This window comes from Tachypleus tridentatus, chromosome 11 (genome assembly GCF_004210375.1).
Source record: "Tachypleus tridentatus isolate NWPU-2018 chromosome 11, ASM421037v1, whole genome shotgun sequence".
NCBI lineage: Eukaryota > Metazoa > Arthropoda > Merostomata > Xiphosura > Limulidae > Tachypleus > Tachypleus tridentatus.
The window spans coordinates 7,669,547-7,690,259 of record NC_134835.1 but is presented as its reverse complement, the minus strand read 5'-3'; the positions used below and the strand labels follow the sequence as shown (position 1 = coordinate 7,690,259).

Here is a 20,713-nt window from a genome sequence, read left to right as displayed (position 1 = left end):
GTTAAAACGAAATCAAAAGGAGAAAGAGGAAGAAATAATAGATGTGGAACTTGACGGAAATATAAACCTTTTTTTTTAAAACTAAAATGAAGAAATGAAAGGAGAAAAGAGAAAAATCTGCCTTGATAAATGTACTCAACATTTGTACCTATTGCTTCCGGTCATTCTTGTGACAAACAGTTATTATGTTTACATCGTTCTGTTTTTGTTGTTCTTAGTTTGTGATCCGTTTCTTGTTTTTATTTTTGTTACTCTATTTCCAAGGGCTTTTATTTTTTCAGTTATAGTGTGTACCATAACTCATCACTGAAGTTGTGCCAAAGCTTTCAATATATACAAGTTTCATTAGCATTTCGATTTTTCATTTACCAAATAAATAAAAATGGTTATGTCAACAAATTGGTATCGAACTGAACTCAATACGTCATAAACAAAAAGAGAAATATATGCATATAAGACAAAATTCAACAAGATAAAAATATTTTTCTCATCTCTGTTGGTGTTTTCAACTTTTACAATACTTTACGAGACACATCTATAAGCCCCCCTCGGGTTTCAATACTCGTGGTAGGCAGAGCACAGATAGCCCATTCTGTTGTAGTTTTGTGCTAAGTTTCGAACAAGCAAAACACATCAGTTAAGCGGACTGGTTACAGATCCCATTAAAGCAAAACTATTGCCGTCCCTAATCTAGAACTAGTGATTAGAGAGAGAAGAAATACAGACGACGCCACCTACCGCCTAATATGCCTCCGTTCTTTGCCAAATGTCAGAACTGACTGTTGTATCTATAGCGCCGGCTCAGTTGAAAGTGAAGATAGAATTAGGAAATATATGAGAGGTCAAACCATGGATCTTATCGGTACGTTAATCGCTAAACCAGAACAGGTCATACGTAAAGAAATGGTATTAAATATATATTTTTTATAAAAAAAACTCGATATATGTACAAACAGTGAAATCATGACAATCGCGAAGACTATTTTAGTCAGACGCCTGCGTGTCGAAAATCAAAGAAAGAAACAGAAGATTACAGAAAATACCTTTCATCAAGGTTTTATTTACTAGGCTAATTTACACCTGTAATGTATTAGAAAAATTCAATTAGAATTACAGCGAAACATCTCGAGGCTGGTATAAACGTTACTTATTATCTGGTAAGTATCCTGTCATGTGTTGTTATTATCTGGTAATTAACCTATCATGTGTTGTTATTATCTGATAACTAACCTATCACATATTGTTATTATCTGGTAACTATCTTGTCATGTGTTGTTAAAATCTGGTAAGCATTTTGTCCTGGTAAGTATCAGCCTTGTGTTGTTATTATTTACTATGTGTTTTGTGTTGTTATTATTTAGTAAGTATCCTGTCATGTGTTGTTATTATCTCATGTATTGTAGTTATCTGGTAACTTACATAACACGCGTTGTTATTATCTAATGAGTATCCTGTCATGTGTTGTTGTTATCTGGTAAGTAACCTATAATGTGTTGTTATTATCAGGTGGGTATCTTGTCCATTGTTGTTATAATCAGATTAGTATACTGTTATGTTTAGTTATTATCTGGTAAGTATCTTATCATGTGTTGCTGTTATCTGGTAACTAACCTATCGTGTGTAATTATTATCTGGTAATGAACCGCGATAATGTGTTGTTATTATTTGGTAAGTCTCCTGCCATGTGTTACTGTTATCTGGTATCTTGTCGTGTGTTGTTATTATCTGGTTACAAACTTATCATGTGTTGTTATTAACTGGTAAGTATACCGTTGCGCATTCCAAATATTTGAATGTTTCTATCTAACGTTTGCACTTGAAAGAACGGTATTTAAGTAGCAAAGCACTCTTAAGCTACTTTTAATGATCATATTATAATCGGGAAGAGCAGTATTTAAAGAGTAAAGCAGTCTTGGGCTAGTTTTAACGATCATATTATAATCGGGAAGAGCAGTATTTAAAGAGTAAAGCAGTCTTGGGCTAGTTTTAAGGATCATATTATAATCAGGAAGAGCAGTATTTAAAGAGTAAAGCAGTCTTGGGCTAGTTTTAACGATCATATTATAATCGAGAAGAGCAGTATTTAAAGAGTAAAGCAGTCTTGGGCTAGTTTTAACGATCATATTATAATCGGGAAGAGCAGTATTTAAAGAGTAAAGCAGTCTTGGGCTAGTTTTAACGATCATATTATAATCGGGAAGAGCAGTATTTAAAGAGTAAAGCAGTCTTGGGCTAGTTTTAAGGATCATATTATAATCAGGAAGAGCAGTATTTAAAGAGTAAAGCAGTCTTGGGCTAGTTTTAACGATCATATTATAATCGAGAAGAGCAGTATTTAAAGAGTAAAGCAGTCTTGGGCTAGTTTTAACGATCATATTATAATCGGGAAGAGCAGTATTTAAAGAGTAAAGCAGTCTTGGGCTAGTTTTAAGGATCATATTATAATCGGGAAGAGCAGTATTTAAAGAGTAAAGCAGTCTTGGGCTAGTTTTAACGATCATATTATAATCGGGAAGAGCAGTATTTAAAGAGTAAAGCAGTCTTGGGCTAGTTTTAAGGATCATATTATAATCAGGAAGAGCAGTATTTAAAGAGTAAAGCAGTCTTGGGCTAGTTTTAACGATCATATTATAATCGAGAAGAGCAGTATTTAAAGAGTAAAGCAGTCTTGGGCTAGTTTTAACGATCATATTATAATCGGGAAGAGCAGTATTTAAAGAGTAAAGCAGTCTTGGGCTAGTTTTAACGATCATATTATAATCGGGAAGAGCAGTATTTAAAGAGTAAAGCAGTCTTGGGCTAGTTTTAAGGATCATATTATAATCGGGAAGAGCAGTATTTAAAGAGTAAAGCAGTCTTGGGCTAGTTTTAACGATCATATTATAATCGAGAAGAGCAGTATTTAAAGAGTAAAGCAGTCTTGGGCTAGTTTTAACGATCATATTATAATCGGGAAGAGCAGTATTTAAAGAGTAAAGCAGTCTTGGGCTAGTTTTAAGGATCATATTATAATCGGGAAGAGCAGTATTTAAAGAGTAAAGCAGTCTTGGGCTAGTTTTAACGATCATATTATAATCGAGAAGAGCAGTATTTAAAGAGTAAAGCAGTCTTGGGCTAGTTTTAACGATCATATTATAATCGAGAAGAGCAGTATTTAAAGAGTAAAGGAGTCTTGGGCTAGTTTTAACGATCATATTATAATCGAGAAGAGCAGTATTTAAAGAGTAAAGCAGTCTTGGGCTAGTTTTAACGATCATATTATAATCAGGAAGAGCAGTATTTAAAGAGTAAAGCAGTCTTGGGTTAGTTTTAACCATCATATTATAATCGGGAAGAGCAGTATTTAAAGAGTAAAGGAGTCTTGGGCTAGTTTTAACGATCATATTATAATTGGATTGTTTTTGTTTTGAATTTCGTGTAAATATACTCAAAGGCTATCTGCGCTAGCCGTCCCTTATTTAGCAACGTAAGACCAGAGGGAAGGCAGCTGGTCATCACCATCCACCGCCAACTCTTGGGATACTCTTTTACCAACACATTATTATTGGGAAGAACAGTATTTAACAAATAAAGCAGTATGTTAATAGTTTTAACGATGCAACAAAGGACACTTTAATATTAAATCCGTTTGTTTATTTCTTTAAGACTTCGGGCCTGATATGATCTGGTATTCTGGGCGATCGACTCGCAATCTAAGAATTGCAGGATCGAATTCTTTTCACCAAACATTCTCACAATTTCATCTGTGGAGTGGTTTTAATCTTTTGGTTAATCCCATTACTTATTTGCAAAAGAGGAGTTTTCTTATCTATCACTACTAGATTTCGGACGGTTGCGCTCTCGTGTAGCTTTTGCGAAATTCAGAACAAACTAATATTAAAAAGTTGAATCAATGAATTGTGTATTTCGTATAAAGAACTTGTACACATTAATTTACTACCAATTTACTTTAGTTGTGACTGAAAAAACTATTGTTATCTCCTAGTGGTAAGTTTCACAACGGTTAAACTAGTTTTCTACCTGTCGAACTCTTAAAAGGGAGCGAATGCTTTAGAAACACAAATGCCCCCTAGTGGCTCAGCGGTATGTCTGCGGACTTACAAAGCTAAAAACCGGGTTTCGATACCCGTGGTGGGCAGAGCACAGATAGTCCATTGTGTAGCTTTGTGCTTAATTCAAAACAACAGAAACACAAATTATATTCCAAACTTTGTGATGAATCGTTTTAGCTTCTTCAGGAAAGGAAAACTATGTCGGTTATCAGATGAGATATGTCAATAAGTAAGATTTGCATCTTATCCGTGAATTTTACTCCGAATATTATCATAAACATGAAGTACCTTGCTATCTGAATTACGTTGCGAATAACGACAAGTTAGGAATTGTTATGACCATAGAAGTTCCCAATTTACAGTTGTTGTTTTAAAAAAAAAAACCTATGTTTCGAAAACATGAGCGAGTAGGTGTTCTCATTTCCTTATCACGAATTTCAGCAAGCTTTAATGTTTAACCCGATTGGTGGATTAATTAACAATTAACGCCGGGTTAAAACATTTGTACAAACATTAGAGAAAAAAATTATTTCCCTCTACAGACCCATCTAAAACTATGATATATCTTACTACATAAATATAATATTTCCTGTTTTTAAGAGAACCAACGTATTTTAATTACGAACTGGAACGCGCTGTACAACTGTTGTCCTTAGAGAATCAAAAAAATGTTGGTTAAATAGTTATTTTCATTAAAAATACATTACAGTCTCGTTCATGCAATGATCACCGACACACCGCTAATTAACAAACGTTACATTTGCTGAGACACCGGTAATTAAAATTTGACACACAAGTTCGAGTTATTATGTGAGTTTATTTATTAACATCTAATAAAATTAGGCCACCTCTGTTGTATTATTTACACAATTAGAGAAAATATGTTTCCATAATTTAACATATAACGTAATTATTACACAAAAAAGAACTAGTTCCATTTATAAAGCCTTTCTATACATGTAGTTTTGAGTAAATTACTGAATTTCTTCGGTGGCCTTTAGTCATAAAAATTGCAGTTAACAGCTGTTTTTACAGGGTGTATTCTACAGTAGAACAATCTATTGTTGTAAGAGTGGTTGTATTCTATAGTAGGACAATGTATTGTTGTAAGAGTTATTTTATTCTATAGCAGGATCGTGTATTGTTGTAAGTATTGTTTTACTTTACAGCAGGAAAGTGTATTGTTGTAGGAGTTGTTGTATTTTATAGCAGGATAAGGTATTGTTGTGAGAGTTGTTGTTTTCTACAACATTTAATGGTTGACACATTCATAAGTCTGAAGTGACTTTTTTTGTAATTTAAAAAGAAGGATCTTCTAAAGATAATTTTAATATGTACTACATTACATAATAGCACATTATGTATTCTATTATGCAATAAAGTATTATGTATTATATAATATAATAACACATTATGTATTATATTATATAATAACATATCTATTATATTATATAATAATACATTATCATCTCATTAAGCTGACAGTTTTCTTCACGATCAAATCATAATTAATAACAACTCATCAAAGTAGTTTGTTTGTAAATCTATTTTTATTGTCTTTAATGTAAATTTAATAATTTTAATTTATTTATTTTATTATACAGTTCATTCTGAATAATGTTGCGATTTGTCTTGTATTTCGCTTAGCATTTGTTAAATGTCGCTTAACCGTCGCTAAAGGCAGATTAATAAACGTTTGTAACATGCCATTTAACCATTTTTAAGACAGATTAATTAACATTTATTGTTTGTCGCCTAACAGTTTGTTGTATGTCTCTTAATCGTTCCTAAAGGCAGACTAATTAATATTTGTCATATAATGCTTAACCGTTGATAAAAACAGACTAATTAACATTTGTCATATGATGCTTAACCGTTGATAAAAATAGACTAAATAACATTTGTCATATGATGCTTAACCGTTGATAAAAATAGACTAAATAACATTTGTCATATGATGCTTAACCGTTGATAAAAATAGACTAAATAACATTTGTCATATGATGATTAACCGTTGATAAAAATAGACTAATTAACATTTGTCATATGATGCTCAGTCGTTGATAAAAATAGACTAATTAACGTTTATCATATGTTGCTTAGTCGTTTCTCAAGGAAAACTAACATTTCTCGTATGCCAATTGATCGTTTTTAAAGGCAGACTAATTAACATTTGTAACATGTAACTTAATCGTTGCTAAAGGCAGACTAATTAATATTTGTAACATGTAATTTAACCGTTGCTAAAGGCAGATTAATTAACATTTAAAGCGGGATTAACGATCTTTTGTATGTGTACCTCCAATTTGGGAACGTTGGTTCCACATTATAAAACACAACCTAGATTATTTAGTGATAAAGGTACTATTGTTTATTGGTAATTTAATCTAAGGAAATTGAGTGCGCTATATTAAATTAAGTTTACGTTGTTAAAGTCCATGTCCCCGCTTCAGGTCATGCCCAATTTTACGACCTCTCACGTTAACTATAAAACTGTTATATAATTTTCGTTGCAAAAACGTCTTCGTAAGGCTGTCACGTTCAAAGCACACTACTTATCCCTGCGTATTGCTAAGTAGTGCACGTAGACGAATTTTGTGCGTTTATAGATTCTCACTTGCTACAAAAGCACTACAGTTTGCTCATCGGTACTCGAATAAGATTTAATACAGGTCTCTTTCTGAATAGTCCTTGTATCTCAAGTTGATCCATATTCCTTTGTTTTGTAATACCAATAAATATAAGAGGTACTTTTATTTTATAAACACTGACCTTTATGATTTGAGTATGTAGACATTTCCCACCAGGAAGAGCTGTTACAGAACCTTTTTAATTTAAATTTAAATGATAAATTTTGGCTGTAACACCTAAGTAACAACAAAATGTTGTTCTACTGCATGCAGTTCCAACAAAATTGTGTTCATCTGTAGCTGTCAAATGACGTTTTGATTTGAATATTCAGCTTCCTTTTAATACAATGTATTCTATATTCAAGTTGCATTGTGATATACTACGATTGACCACAGAAACAACTACGACCAAAATTTAACTTACCATAAACTCTGAGTTCTCTTTCTGCTCGTTCCGTTTGAAAAGAGGGTGCCTCTGCAGACGCCTCGCACCTATAAGTTCCCTCAGTGTTGAGGTCAGTTTTAGTCAAATATACGTGCCCAAGAGAAGACTTGTACAGCTAAGGAAAAAAAAACACGAAAAATTTTATTTTTAAAATCTCACAGAAGTAAACAAGTCGAACATAATAGTTCGGGATCATAATATTCATTATTAAGTTTTATAACGAATGTATTTCTGAACATACAATCTGCCTGAGCGGCGTTTCAGTGTTTTCATTAAAGGACCGAGAGAGATCTAGTGGTTAGCGTTCTCTCTACGTAAACAAAGATGTGTTATAAACGTAACGTTCAAGCTCCGTTATTTAATCAAACAAGAGTTGGCAATGAATACTGGTTGATTTCCCTTCGCTTTATCAGTTTAAAATTAGGGACAACTTATGCCTCAGATAGCCATCAGCAAGGTTCACCCAAAATCAAGGGCAATATAAGCCTTCATCACATTTTATTATTTCCAGACAAATTGTTCGTTTAAAAGAAAACGTCAACAATTAATAATTATTTTTATATTAATTACAAAATGTAACCTTACAATAATATGCTAAGTGATACACATTTCGCGAGGTGCTAACTAATTCTTTAAATAATAGTTATATAATGTGCTTTAGCTTTGAAGTCGATGTAACGTTGATAGGTAAACATGCGAGTCATAAAGGCCAGCTCAAATTGTAAAGTGGAAGAGTTTTAAAGTTAATACATAATATATAAGCTGTAGATTTTTACTTTACATGGTTTGTTTATTTTTTAATTTCGCGCAAAGCTACACGAGGGCTATCTGCCTAGCCGTCCCTAATTTGGTAGTGTAACAACTAGAGAAAAGGAAGCTAGTCATTACCACATAACCGCTATCTCTTGGTCTACCTTTTTACCAATGAATATTGGGATTGACTGCATGTTATAACACTCTCAAAGCTGAAAGGGTGAGCATGATTGGTGTAAAGGGGATTCGAACCTGTGACCCTCAGATTACGAGTCGAGCGACTTAGTCACCTGGCCATGCTGAGCCACTTTTCATGCTATTCTCTTAGGAATGTTAATTAATTTAGTTTTGACGAAGTATAAATATTTTCTGTGAGGTAATTTTAATCCTCCATCAAGGTAATGAACAAGTAGAAAAATTTTAAATCATCAAGTGAGAGCAGAAACTCTGGTATTAAAATGTTTCTCCAAACTATGTGATATTAATGAACTGATAGTTTCACATATTTTCACCTGATTCACGTACAAGTCTTTCGCTAATGGTTAGTGGAATGAACGTAGTTTTACTTACTTCCATTTGGGCGTGGCCTACCAGTAAAATGTTTGGGTATTGGATCCGTAGTTTCTTGGTTTGCACACTGTTGTTGTTAAAATACACTACTCACTTTAACCTGTTCAGTGCCGTAGACGAGATCGGTAACACAGTGCCACGGACGAGTTAATTCGTTCTTAATAATGCCTAGCTTCAACGCTAGATGTCAGCACCACACATGCATTTGACCTACTTACAAATTGTTTCACTTTCGATTTAAAATGGCGTCACGAAAAGTTACAAAATGAAGAAGCATTTGTTGTATTGTAGCAGCTGAAATACTCGGCAGTCAACAGGTTAAGGCCATCGGTGCAATAAAAAATGAGGTGCAATCCCACTCTTCCGACTGGCAAGAGTAGTCCAAGAGCTGACAGTTGATTGACTGCCGTCTCTATAGGTTATTAGTTTAGAATTAAGGACAGTTATGCAGAAATAACAAAACTTCGACCATATAATCAAATCCTTTAACAGTGCTTTAATCTTTTGATCTGTTTACATTTATAAGGAACATCAACATTATTGTTATAAGTTTACCTCCATGAGGCTCACGTTTTGTCAAAGGTGGATTATCGGCAAAACAAAGAAAAAGATAAAAGGCACTCGAGCGAGCACAAAGGCCTAAATTTTAAAATAAATTATTGTTTGCATGTAGTGTTAAATTAAGCTTGTTTTAAAAACATATATAAACTCGATATTAGAAAGGTGTTGAAGTAAAAGATATGGAAGATTGGAGGATAGATGTTTCATACAAGTTATTGCAGTTACTATTATCATTTACAGGGAATAACAGAATATTAATTGAACTTAGTAAGATTAATAAATAAAAATAGTAGGGTTATTTTTCTAAGTTACAGCTTAATAACATTATCTGTACTAAAGCATTAGATTCTAATTCATCTTACCGGGAAATCGTAAAACAGGCTGATATACTGTTTTATTAAATAAGTACAATTTAAAGATTAGTTAATTGTGTGCTACTTTGTAAGATTTCTTTTGTTTAACTTAAGATTTATTAGTTTAAATTCAGTTTTTAAGTAGCTTATAAATCAGTTTGAATTAATTGTATTACTAGTATTAAAATGATGTAAACCACAAATAAAGTTGACACTAGTTATTTGTTATATTGGGCCTGGCATGGCCTTCCGCGTTAAGGCGTGCGCTTCGTAATGTGAGAGTCGCGGGTTCGCGCCCGAGTCGCGCCAAACATGCTCGCCTTCCCAGCCGTGGGGGCGTTATAATGTTACGGTCAATCCCACTTTTCGTTGGTAAAAGAGTAGCCCAAGAGTTGGCGGAGGGTGGTGATGACTAGCTGCCTTTCCTTAAGTCTTACACTGCTAAATTAGGGACGGCTAGCGCAGATAGCCCTCGAGTAGCTTTGTGCGAAATTACAAAAAACAAACAATATTTGGCATAACTATTGTAGGCATAACGTAGAGACAAAAAATGTTAAGTACTCTATAACGTTATGCTTAACAATAACAGTATTGGCAACAGGCTAATAGTATTTACATTTAGTTTTGAGTATTTATTTCTCAGCTAGAAATATAACAGTGAAGATTAGTGTTAGAATTACATTAAGTGGGTTATAGTTGAGATCCTGGGAATGACATACTTTAAAAAAGTTAGTGATGAAGATGTAGAATTTATGGATATCATAATTAAAGTAGGAGCAACAGATAAAGTTAAGTGTAGACTGTGGAACATAGCTTAAGTTTGTACATGCAAGAGATACATTAATTAACAATGACTTTCAGAAAGTTAGAAATAATACTATTAGAACTAAAGTAGTGAATTTAAGTGTAAGGAGTCTGTTTGATTGATCAACAGGTTTCAGCTCTTGTTTTCTGTAGATGAAACGTTATTTGAAGGAAGGAAAATGAAAATGTCAGATATAAATGATATAAAAAAATTATAGTCACAGATGATTCCTTGACAAGACAAGTGGATATGATATGACAGTCTGTAGAGTAAGTAAACAATGAAAAAAGAATCAGATTACTCTACCAAGGGGCACAGGTGGAGGATATACCTAACAGAGCAGGGGATATAATAAAGGGGCTGGGCACAGGTGGAGGATATAACTAACAGAGCAGAGGATATAATAAAGGGACTGGGCACAGGTGGAGGATATAACTAACAGAGCAGGGGATATAATAAAGGGGCTGGGCACAGGTGGAGGATATAACTAACAGAGCAGGGGATATAATAAAGGGGCTTGGCACAGGTGGAGGATATAACTAACAGAGCAGGGGATATAATAAAGGGGCTGGGCACAGGTGGAGGATACAACCAACAGAGCAGGGGTATAATAAAGAGGCTGGAGCACAGGTGGAGGATATAACCAACAGAGAAGGATATAATAAAGGGCTGGAGCACAGGTGGAGGATATAACCAACAGAGCAGGGGATATAATAAAGGGCCAAGCACAGGTGGAGGATATAACCAACATAGCAGAGGATATAACAAAGGGGCCAAGCACAGGTGGAGGATATAACCAACAGAGAAGGGATATAATAAAGGGCCAAAGCACAGGTGGAGGATATAACTAACAGAGCAGGGGATATAATAAAGGGGCTGGGCACAGGTGGAGGATATAACTAACAGAGCAGGGGATATAATAAAGGGGCTGGGCACAGGTGGAGGATATAACTAACAGAGCAGGGGATATAATAAAGGGGCTGGGCACAGGTGGAGGATATAACTAACAGAGAAGGGGATATAATAAAGGGGCTGGGCACAGGTGGAGGATATAACTAACAGAGAAGGGGATATAATAAAGGGGCTGGGCACTGGTGGAGGATATAACTAACATAGCAGGGGATATAATAAAGGGGCTAGCAGAGATGCCGTTTTTGTGGTGAATGAAGGATCTAATGATGTAGAAAAATGGAGGTCAAAGTAGCTAATTAATAAATTCCTTGAACTGTTAAAGGCATTTAAAGAAAACTTTCATAAATTAATTGTGTCAGAAATACTGCCAACAGTTAATTGTGTGAATGAAATTATGAGTAGGTCACTAGGGGTAAATGCTAGGGTTATATTATTATGTATGGAAGAACACACCGATTGGTTGGACATGTGAGATCATTTCAACAAAAGAATGGAACCTTTTGAAATGGATGGTTTACATCTAAATAATATAATGGCTGGCTTGTTTGATACAACTATTGACTCAACTGTAAGGGAAGTTTAAAACTGAGGCTACACAGTGGTGAGGGCCAAGAAAAACTAAATATAAAACGAATAAGATTTAGAGAAAGGTTTGTCATAGGAAATGAGTGTAGAAGTAGTTATATGGGTAGACTTAATTATTACTCTTATAATATCAGAAACATAAGAAATAAAATAAATGATTTAATGCACTGATAGGAATGGATGATTTTGGTATGATTGGAATAACTAAAACATGGTTAAACTTAGATGATTTTGGTATGATTGGAATAACTAAAACATGGTTAAACTTAGATGATTTTGATTGTTGTTGTTTTGAATTAAGCACAAAGCTACACAATGGGCTATCTGTGCTCTGCCCACCACGGGTATCGAAACCCGGATTTTAGCGTGTAAGTCCGTAGACATACCGCTGAGCCACTGGGGGGCAGATGATTTTGATATGATTGGAATAACTAAAACATGGTTAAACTTAGATGATTTTCATATGATTGGAATAATTAAAACATGATTAAACTTAGATGATTTTGAGAAAGAAGTTTCTTTGAAATGTAGGGTTACAGATGGATAGAGTATTAAAGAGTGTGATTAGTGGCTTTATATGCAAAGTGTGAGTTGAAGTTGAGGGTAGCAAAGACAACAGCTGGGAGAATGAATTTATTTTGAAGTATACATAAAGGGAAAAAGGCTTTTAGTTGAAATTTATTACAGATCACTAAATACTGCTGATGAGGTTAGTGAGAACCTTCACAACGATGTTAAGATTTCAACTGTTAATGAAGTCATAATTATGTGTGATTTTAATTTCAAAGATATTAACTGGGTATTGCTAGAGTGAAACCATGGGAGAGTAAAGTTTTGGGAAATGCTCACGACGGCTCTCTAGGCCAGTTGGTCAAGGGTTTTACTAGACACAATGATAGTTTAGATTTATTATTAACTTCAAATATATTAATGGACAAGAGTGTGGATACAAGTTATCGTTGTTCTATTAGGTTCTTTGCATATGGAGATAAGAAAGAATATTTTGGTCACAAAATTCAAAACTGCTACTTTTGGGGGGATTTTACAATAATTAACTGTTGCGAGTTGGACAGCCGAGTTATCTGAAGACATTGATGAAGTGTGGAAAATATCTTTAAATATTCAAGTTAAGCAAAGAGAGAAAAAGATAGTTATAAATAAAACAAAATATTTTCACATCAAAATAGAAGCAAGAGATAAAATTAAAGAAAAACATCATAAGAAATGTTAATTGACTGGTATGACAGGTGATTTAGAAGATTACAGATGATCAAAAAGAACGTAAAGAAAGGATTCACTGAAAATGTACAATTTATCAGTATGGATTTCTTTAAATACATTAAGGGTAAACAAAGCTTTATCCTTGGGGTACGACCCTTGAGGGAGGATATTAAATTTTACTTTGTCTTTAGTTTTTACTTATTTCACATCTTAAATACGTAGTATTAAATACGTATTAAATAACGTTACCACGTTAATACGTAGTAACAAGATCGAACAAAATGACTGCATCAGTTCTCAGCTGGTTAAGAAACAATTGAAAAGTTTAAAGAACAATAAGGCTCCTGGACCACATAATATTACCCTAAGGATTTTGAAGGTGGTTACAGATTGAATATATGATCCACTTGCTAATATTTTTGTCAGTCCTTGAATTGTGTGTAGGTACCAGAAAATTGAAGTTAGCTTACGTAACTTCTCCTTTCAATAAAGATTCATCCAGTAATTATTAGTGTTATCACTGTTGTTGGAAACACTTTAGAAGGTTTGATAAAGATACTTTCAAAAATAATTTAACAAAGGTTACAATTTTATTGGCTAATCAACGTGGCTTCACTAATGGGAAAATCTTGCCTTATAAATATTTCGACATTCTCAGAAACGGTTACAGCATATATAGATAAAGGTAAGGGTGTCGACTGGGTATATCTGGATTTTCAGAAACCATTTGACAAAGTGACACGTAAAAGGCTTGTAAAAACTGTCTCTATAGGTATGGGGATAAGTTAGCAAATTAGAAAGAACACTAAACGGATAGAAAAAAGCAGACTGTTCTTATAAATGGAGTTCAGTTAAATTGGATTAATGTTTCAAGTGATGCACTTCAGGACTAATTATTAGGACCTTTGCTCTTTTTTGATTTACATCAGTGGCATTAATGAAGAAATTATCAGTAAATTACTGTGCTGATAATATAATGATCTTGGGTGTTGATGGCTGTGAAGAGGATTTTGTTGCTTTACAAAAGGATTTAGATCGTTTATTGAGTTGGGTAAACAGGGTGGAACAGAGTATCTTCAGATGTTTTGTAAGCAGTAAATTTAAATAATTCTAAAAGAAAGCTTGATAAATATATGAATAGCAAGGGTTTATCTAAAGAATATTTAGTTTATTTATGTGATAGTTTTAATCTAGTCCAGAGGATGGGACAGTCGAGATGGGCCAATAGGTTCTTTGCTGTCCTTGAACATTATCTTGTTTATTCTAGTTCTCTTGAGCTAACATGTTGCATATTTGTTAAAAGTAACCAATATACTTGTCTAAAACTTTTATACACAGTTATAAAAAATAGCCATTATGACAGTTATACATAGCATAATATACAAACTCTTATTCTATATTATCTGAGCTCAGGTAAGCCTATTTTTGGGCTGTGTAAGTTAAATCTGTAGGTATGTTTGTATATATATCGTTTATGTTTTTCTATTTTTCCATACAAAAACAAAATGCAGGCGATCGTTGCTATGGAAGCTTTTTTTTTTTTTTTTGCTTCATTGTGATATGAAATTAGTTGAAACGATTGACTTTTGTTTTCGTGACGGATACGGTTATTATCGTGATATATGGTGTTGTTTTCGTATAATTCTTTTCTTCGAAATTCCAAGTAATGAGTTGTCATGCGATATATCTGAACATTTTATGACATATTTTTAGAGTAAAATATTTCATTCACTTTATTCTAAATAAGTATTGGATAAAACATTGACTAGCAAATAAAGGTTTCTGATTCAAAGTGTAAGAAATATTAAAGTTGTTCCTCGGTGAGACAGCCGTAAGCTGGCGTACTTACATTACTTTTTTGTTTTTGTTTGTTTTTTGTTTTTTTTTTTTTTAATTTCGCACAAAGCTACTCGAGGGCAATCTGTGCTAGCCGTCCCTAATTTAGCAGTGTAAGACTAGAAGGAAGGCAGCTAGTCATCACCACCCACCGCCAACTCTTGGGCTACTCTATAACCAACGAATAGTGGGATCGACCGTCACATCATAACGCCCCGACGGCTGATTTGGCGAGCATGTTTGGCGCGACCGGGATACGAACCCGCGACCCTCGGATTACGAGTTGCACGCCTTAATATGCTTGGCCATACCGGGCCTGCTTACATTACTAGCATCCAGAGTTCGATTCTTTATGATGGACAAAACAGAGATAGCCCATCTATAGCTTTGAACTAAGGAAACAAGAACCTAAGATAATCAGTGAAAATTATCTTCCATTTACAGTTCGTGTGTGTGAATTAAACTCGTTAATCGACGGTTAAAGTAATATTTGATTTAAAATAACACAGTCTTGGCCAAACTGTATTCATATTTTGTAACAAATAAAATCGTTACTATTAAGATGTAATACAATCTACACTAAGTGGTGTCAAACTGTATGTTATATTTAACATCTACATCTGTAGTTTTTATAATGATACACTTTCTATAGACATCATGAACGGCTTTTAAAACAGTAAACAATTTAATCAGCACTTCACCTGTTACAGCAAACCTTTATGAAAACGTATGTAATGACAAAATATATCAACTTATCATAACCTTATATCAGTTCACATTAAGTATTCAGTACTTAGGTGGTTCCCTTGGTACTCCAATAAAATCCGCGAGGCGACGTGATGTGCTCTCCATAAGGTTATTAATGTAGTCCACCTTAATTTCGTTTCAACTTGTCACTAGACGACGCTGCATTCAGCTGCAGTAACTATTTTAGAGTCGTGGTTAACAAATTTCCAGCTCAGTTTTGCTCAACAGTTCTTAATGAGATTACAATCTGGAAACTTTGTTAACCATAACGATCTTTGCATGTCAAGATATACCAGTACAATACTGTTGTTCATAGTATTATCATCCTGGAAAACAACGTTATTGCCAAACCTTATCCTAGAATATGGTATAAATATTGCCTCCATGTAATGCCTGTAGCAGGTGTCATTGATACTCCCTCCCATGATGTGGATTCCTCTACGTGGTGATGAGGATTCATATGAGGATTCCTCTACGTGGTGATGAGGACTCCCAGTGAAGATTCCGTTCTCTCAGTTTACCTACCTTGGGATCTAAACATCTACCCACATGTGTGCCATGCATGGCGACCCGTTAAGGGGAGGAGAGAATTCTGGTGATTGAAGGATACAACCATAACACACCATTTTGACCTTGAACTCCTGTAGACGGGCGACCTTGAGGTAGACCCCCAAGAGTCAATCGGATAATCCACTTGGGCTAGGATTAACCAAATACTGCGTTGCTGCAGTGTCCTTGTTTCGCAGTGTAGTGTGTCCCTTCGTGGAGGTCCTTGTTGGGTGGGTCACTGGGCATCAAATTATTCTTTCTTTATTATGGATCCTTCAACTCAAAATAAAAATAAAGTAATAAAAGCAGACAAACAGTAAACGACCATGTTTTGAATATTCTGAACATCAATCTTCAAGTTCTTCAACACCTGTACCTCATGTTCTGATATTACATTCTTTATCAGACAAACCTTTAGAGCAAATGTCTCCCTTTTATTCAGAAGGTACCAGAGTTTATCTGGCTTTACTAAATCAGTTAAAAAGCTACGTTTTGAAGATATCTTGGTGGAAACATCCACTCCAAAACATGGAGAAATCCTCTTGTATTCGAAGGCCATTGGGGTATACCCTGTGAGGTTACTTCACATGCTACTTTCATTTCGTCACAAGGAGTTATTATTGAGAGGAATTTGAAAAACATTTCCGACTTATAAATCCTTGCTGGTTTCTCCACCCAAGCAGTTTCTGCAGTGAGGCGTATTTCCACTTGCAAAGATGGAATTTATTATGTCGATCAATGTTTTAATTTTGTAGTTTACATCATCATGTCCACCTGCCACTATCAAGGGAGGTTATCTAAATTGCAAGGTACAACCATATATCTTCCAAACTCTCTCAGATGTTTCCAATTTAAACGGTTCGGTTACCTGTAGACATCATGTCGTGGCTCTTTGACGTGTGTCGGTTGCAGTGGCAAAGACCATGATGCCTAGGAGTTCAAAGTTGACCCTCATTATTTTAATTTAGTGGCTTTCATCCCTCTTACTTTCGTTCTTGTCCTAGATGGTTGGAGGAAAAAGAGATAGAGCGTTTGAAAACGGTTAACAACATTTCTTACTCTGAGGCTACTGTCAACCACTCCAACTTGTACGTATTCGCTGCATTACATTCCACTATTACAATTGGAGTGCAGACAGATCTTTCCGTGTCTCTGAAAGAGTCGTTTTCAAACCTCGTGAAGAATCTCTTTATCCTCCGTGGTTAGGAGAGTTGAAGAGTCAGCGTTAACACTTATCTCTATCCCCACCTTCCTCTCCAGTGGCTCCCTGGATTCATTTCCTTTGGCTTCTGGCATCTTCTCGATATGCAGAACGATTATTCGTTCACGTTCTCAGTCACTGGAATCTTCATCTATCGATAGAAACCTGCCCACTCGACCCAGAGCAGGATCCACGGAGGTCAGTAGACCTTCTAATGAAGAAAAACGACAAAAAAACTCTCCACCCCATTCTTCTTCACGTAAGTACAAATGGCCACTTTAACGCAATGAAACTGCCGAGGTTTGCATTCTAATTTAAATGACATAAAAGTGATGATCGATTCTTACTATACTGTGTGTCTTTCCTTGCAGAAAATATTTCTGAAACCTGCCGATATAGTCACCTTTTGGCAGTTTTATTTGTACAGAAACGACAGGTTATGTGGTGGACGAGTGCATGAAGGAGTGGCACTGCTGGTCAATCAGCATGTGTCTACCCTGTCTTTGTCACTTGATACTTCCTTGGAGACTGTAGCCATCCGTGTTTTCTTAGCTCGTACCATCACTGTTTGTTTTCTCTACCTGTCTTCTGTAGAGAACTATGATCAGTCAGATCTTGAAGCTCTTATTGAACAGTTGCCGTCTCCTAGGCAACTATAATGGACATAATCCCCTCTGAGGTAATGCTGATATTGATGGAAGGGGTCGTTCTGTAGAGTGTATGCTTTTGGATCACAACCTTTCTCTCTTCAGTACTAGTAATTATACTTCTTTTCATGTACCTGGTCAGTTTTTACTGCTATTCACCTCTCTATCTGCTCCCTTCACTTTTCTCTCATTTCTCTTCGAGGCTTGAAAGTAACCCACAGGGTAGTGATTATTTTCCTATCATTTTAAGGAAGACTAGCCGTGGTCATTGCCACCCGACACGCATGCCATGGTGGAAGCTGGACCAGGCCAACTGGCCCGCTTTCACTGCTCTCTCGGAGCTTGATTCTGCCATCGTCTGTGAGCCATCGATATACAGCTTTGTGGTGGTAGTAATTTACTGTGTTGTCCAAACAGCTGCTTAGTCTATTCAAGAAACTTTGACACGTTTTCTTTGGTGTCCTCATCCATGGTGGAACCATGCCTGCTACATGAAACGGAAGGCTAACAAACAGGCCTGGGATACCTTTCGTAGGTATCCCACACTTTCAAACTGCATTGCTTTCCAGCGGGCCTACGCACATGTCCGTCAGGTAATACGTCAAAGCCAGAAGGAATCTTGAATTACGTTTACATCTACCAACTCTTCTACCACCAGTTCCATAGTCATAGGGTCAAGATTCGAAAGGTCAGTGGCAGTATATTTCTGCCCCTTTTCAATCTTGCCCTCTGATGGCAAGTTGCTGATGTTCAAAATCTCGCCGATACTCTGAGTAAAAGCTTTCATTGGGTATCTGGCACTTCTGCCTCATCCTCTACCTTCCTAGCTATCAAAACTCGGGCAGAATTATCACCTTCTTCCTCTTAGGCTGATCGTCTCTATGAGTATAATCTCTACTTTACACCAGTAGGACTCAAGCTTGCTCTTCATCAGTCTAGCAGTATATCAGTCAGACTTTATGATATTCACTACGAGATGCTGCGTCATCTCTCTTCTGCCTTTCTTGGTATTCCTCTGGTTGTTTTGAACTGAATCTGGCAGGAGAATGTCGCAGTATTTTTGTAACTCATCATTTTATTTCATCTGGGGCTGATGCACCAATATGCTGTCGTCACAATAATGCACATTTTAATGTCGTGCCGTCGTTATGATCATGAGTGACGGTACCATCTTAGGCATATTTTTTACCATGGGTTCACCCTTGACATTGGAAGTGCAATTTGCAATGGTGACACTGTCCATCTCAGTTGTGTTTTTCAATTTGCCATTGACCTTTTAAACTCTATTTAAGTTTTTAATTCGAAAATTAGACTTTGTTTTGCTTTACCATGATTTTTTACTTGTTTTACCATGATTAATTTTTATGTATTTTAAAAAGTTTACTTTCATTTTATTTTTTTACCTGTTGTTTGGTTTAGATAACCTAGTTGTTTTGCGCCAATAAACGCCAACCAACCAATTAACGTTTCTCTAGAGAATATGAAGAGCAGTTTTTCCACCATGATGAATAGCTGCTCTAACAAGTACTGCACCACCTCCAGTGTGTTCCTTGTGGGAAAGACAGTCTACCCTCATATCTGTGCTCTAGAGAAGGAACCAACACGGAAACCAATGGCTTTAACAAGCCGTAAACACGACTTATCTAAAAAGATGACATGTCACCAGTTTCCTAACTATAGGCTGGCAAGCTTTCCTGCCAAAATAACGAAATGAAGGCAGTGATTTCTCGTTAACTTTGCTTTGTAGATAGCTCTTTTTGCAAAATAACCTTGTTTAGTCAGTCTCAAATTTGCTGTTCTTCTGAATACCCTCGAGTAAATGTGTTCATGTCATTCCTGTCATATGATGTTCAAAGACTTCGTTTGATCTTGAAGTGTTATGCTGATCAAAACACGGTCTATTACTAGATATGTTTAGATAAACTTCAGGATTTTGGATAAAGTACACTTGGGTAGCCTATTATTCTAACAATGTCCGTTTCTTTCATACCATTTCTGAAGAGATAAACAATTTGACGCCTTATAACATCTGAAATGTGACGACTGTAGACAAAACACAGAGAAATTAACTGAACAAACGTTAATCTGTTGTATAAAATATTATAGCAGAAGTACAGTCTCTTACATAAAACAAGGGTGATTTGACAAACACTAAAGAAACAACGTATACAGACCAGAATAAGTCGTACATGCAAGAAGGGAGTTACGTCAATGTGGAACATCTTTATCAAGTCTGTATAAACTCAGCAACTGCTGCTTATTACATGTATAAACAAAATTCATCTTAAATTTACAATGTAGAAAACACTTATTTGTTTTATGTTTTGTAAATGGATCTTTCAAGCAGGCCAATATATACGTATGCCGTACACGTCACTTCAAAGTATCCAGTATGATCCTTACTAATTGGACAGGAAGAAACACGATCTTGAATTTCAGTTTCAAGTAACGTTCTTATTTAGATTTCGTAAGAGAAAATAATATCCTAGCGTTTATTATGCAAATACTGATCAAATGAGTTTATAACAGGATCTGTAATTCAAGTCACCCAAGTTTCTCTATACGAAACTATGAGATGTATCTATAGCTATAAACAACCATTCGCTACTGAAGCCTCACTTTGTATTATTTCGTTTCCATGTTCTGGCTAAGTTGTACGTGCATCTATCTATTTGTCTTAACAACGACAAACGTCTTCTGAAAACAGTGTAGGCGTTGTTCGTGTTGCTGTCATATACGATAGTGTGTTATAAATACAATATCATATCATTATTTTTATAGATACAGCTGAATTCATTTGCACGGCTATTTCTTGTTTGGCCTACAACAGAGAGAAGCGATATTTT

The 20,713-nt window shown here is 35.3% G+C and overlaps 1 protein-coding gene across 1 annotated transcript in view; it reads right to left on the bottom strand.

The window, feature by feature from the left end:
• The window catches only part of LOC143231289 (uncharacterized), a 265,572-nt gene that overhangs the window by 149,563 nt on the left and 95,296 nt on the right, over positions 1-20,713 (bottom strand). Inside the window, exon 3 of the mRNA XM_076465839.1 lies at positions 7,107-7,242. Coding sequence (XP_076321954.1) covers positions 7,107-7,242 — 136 coding nt within the window. The remainder of the gene's footprint in view (positions 1-7,106; positions 7,243-20,713) is intronic.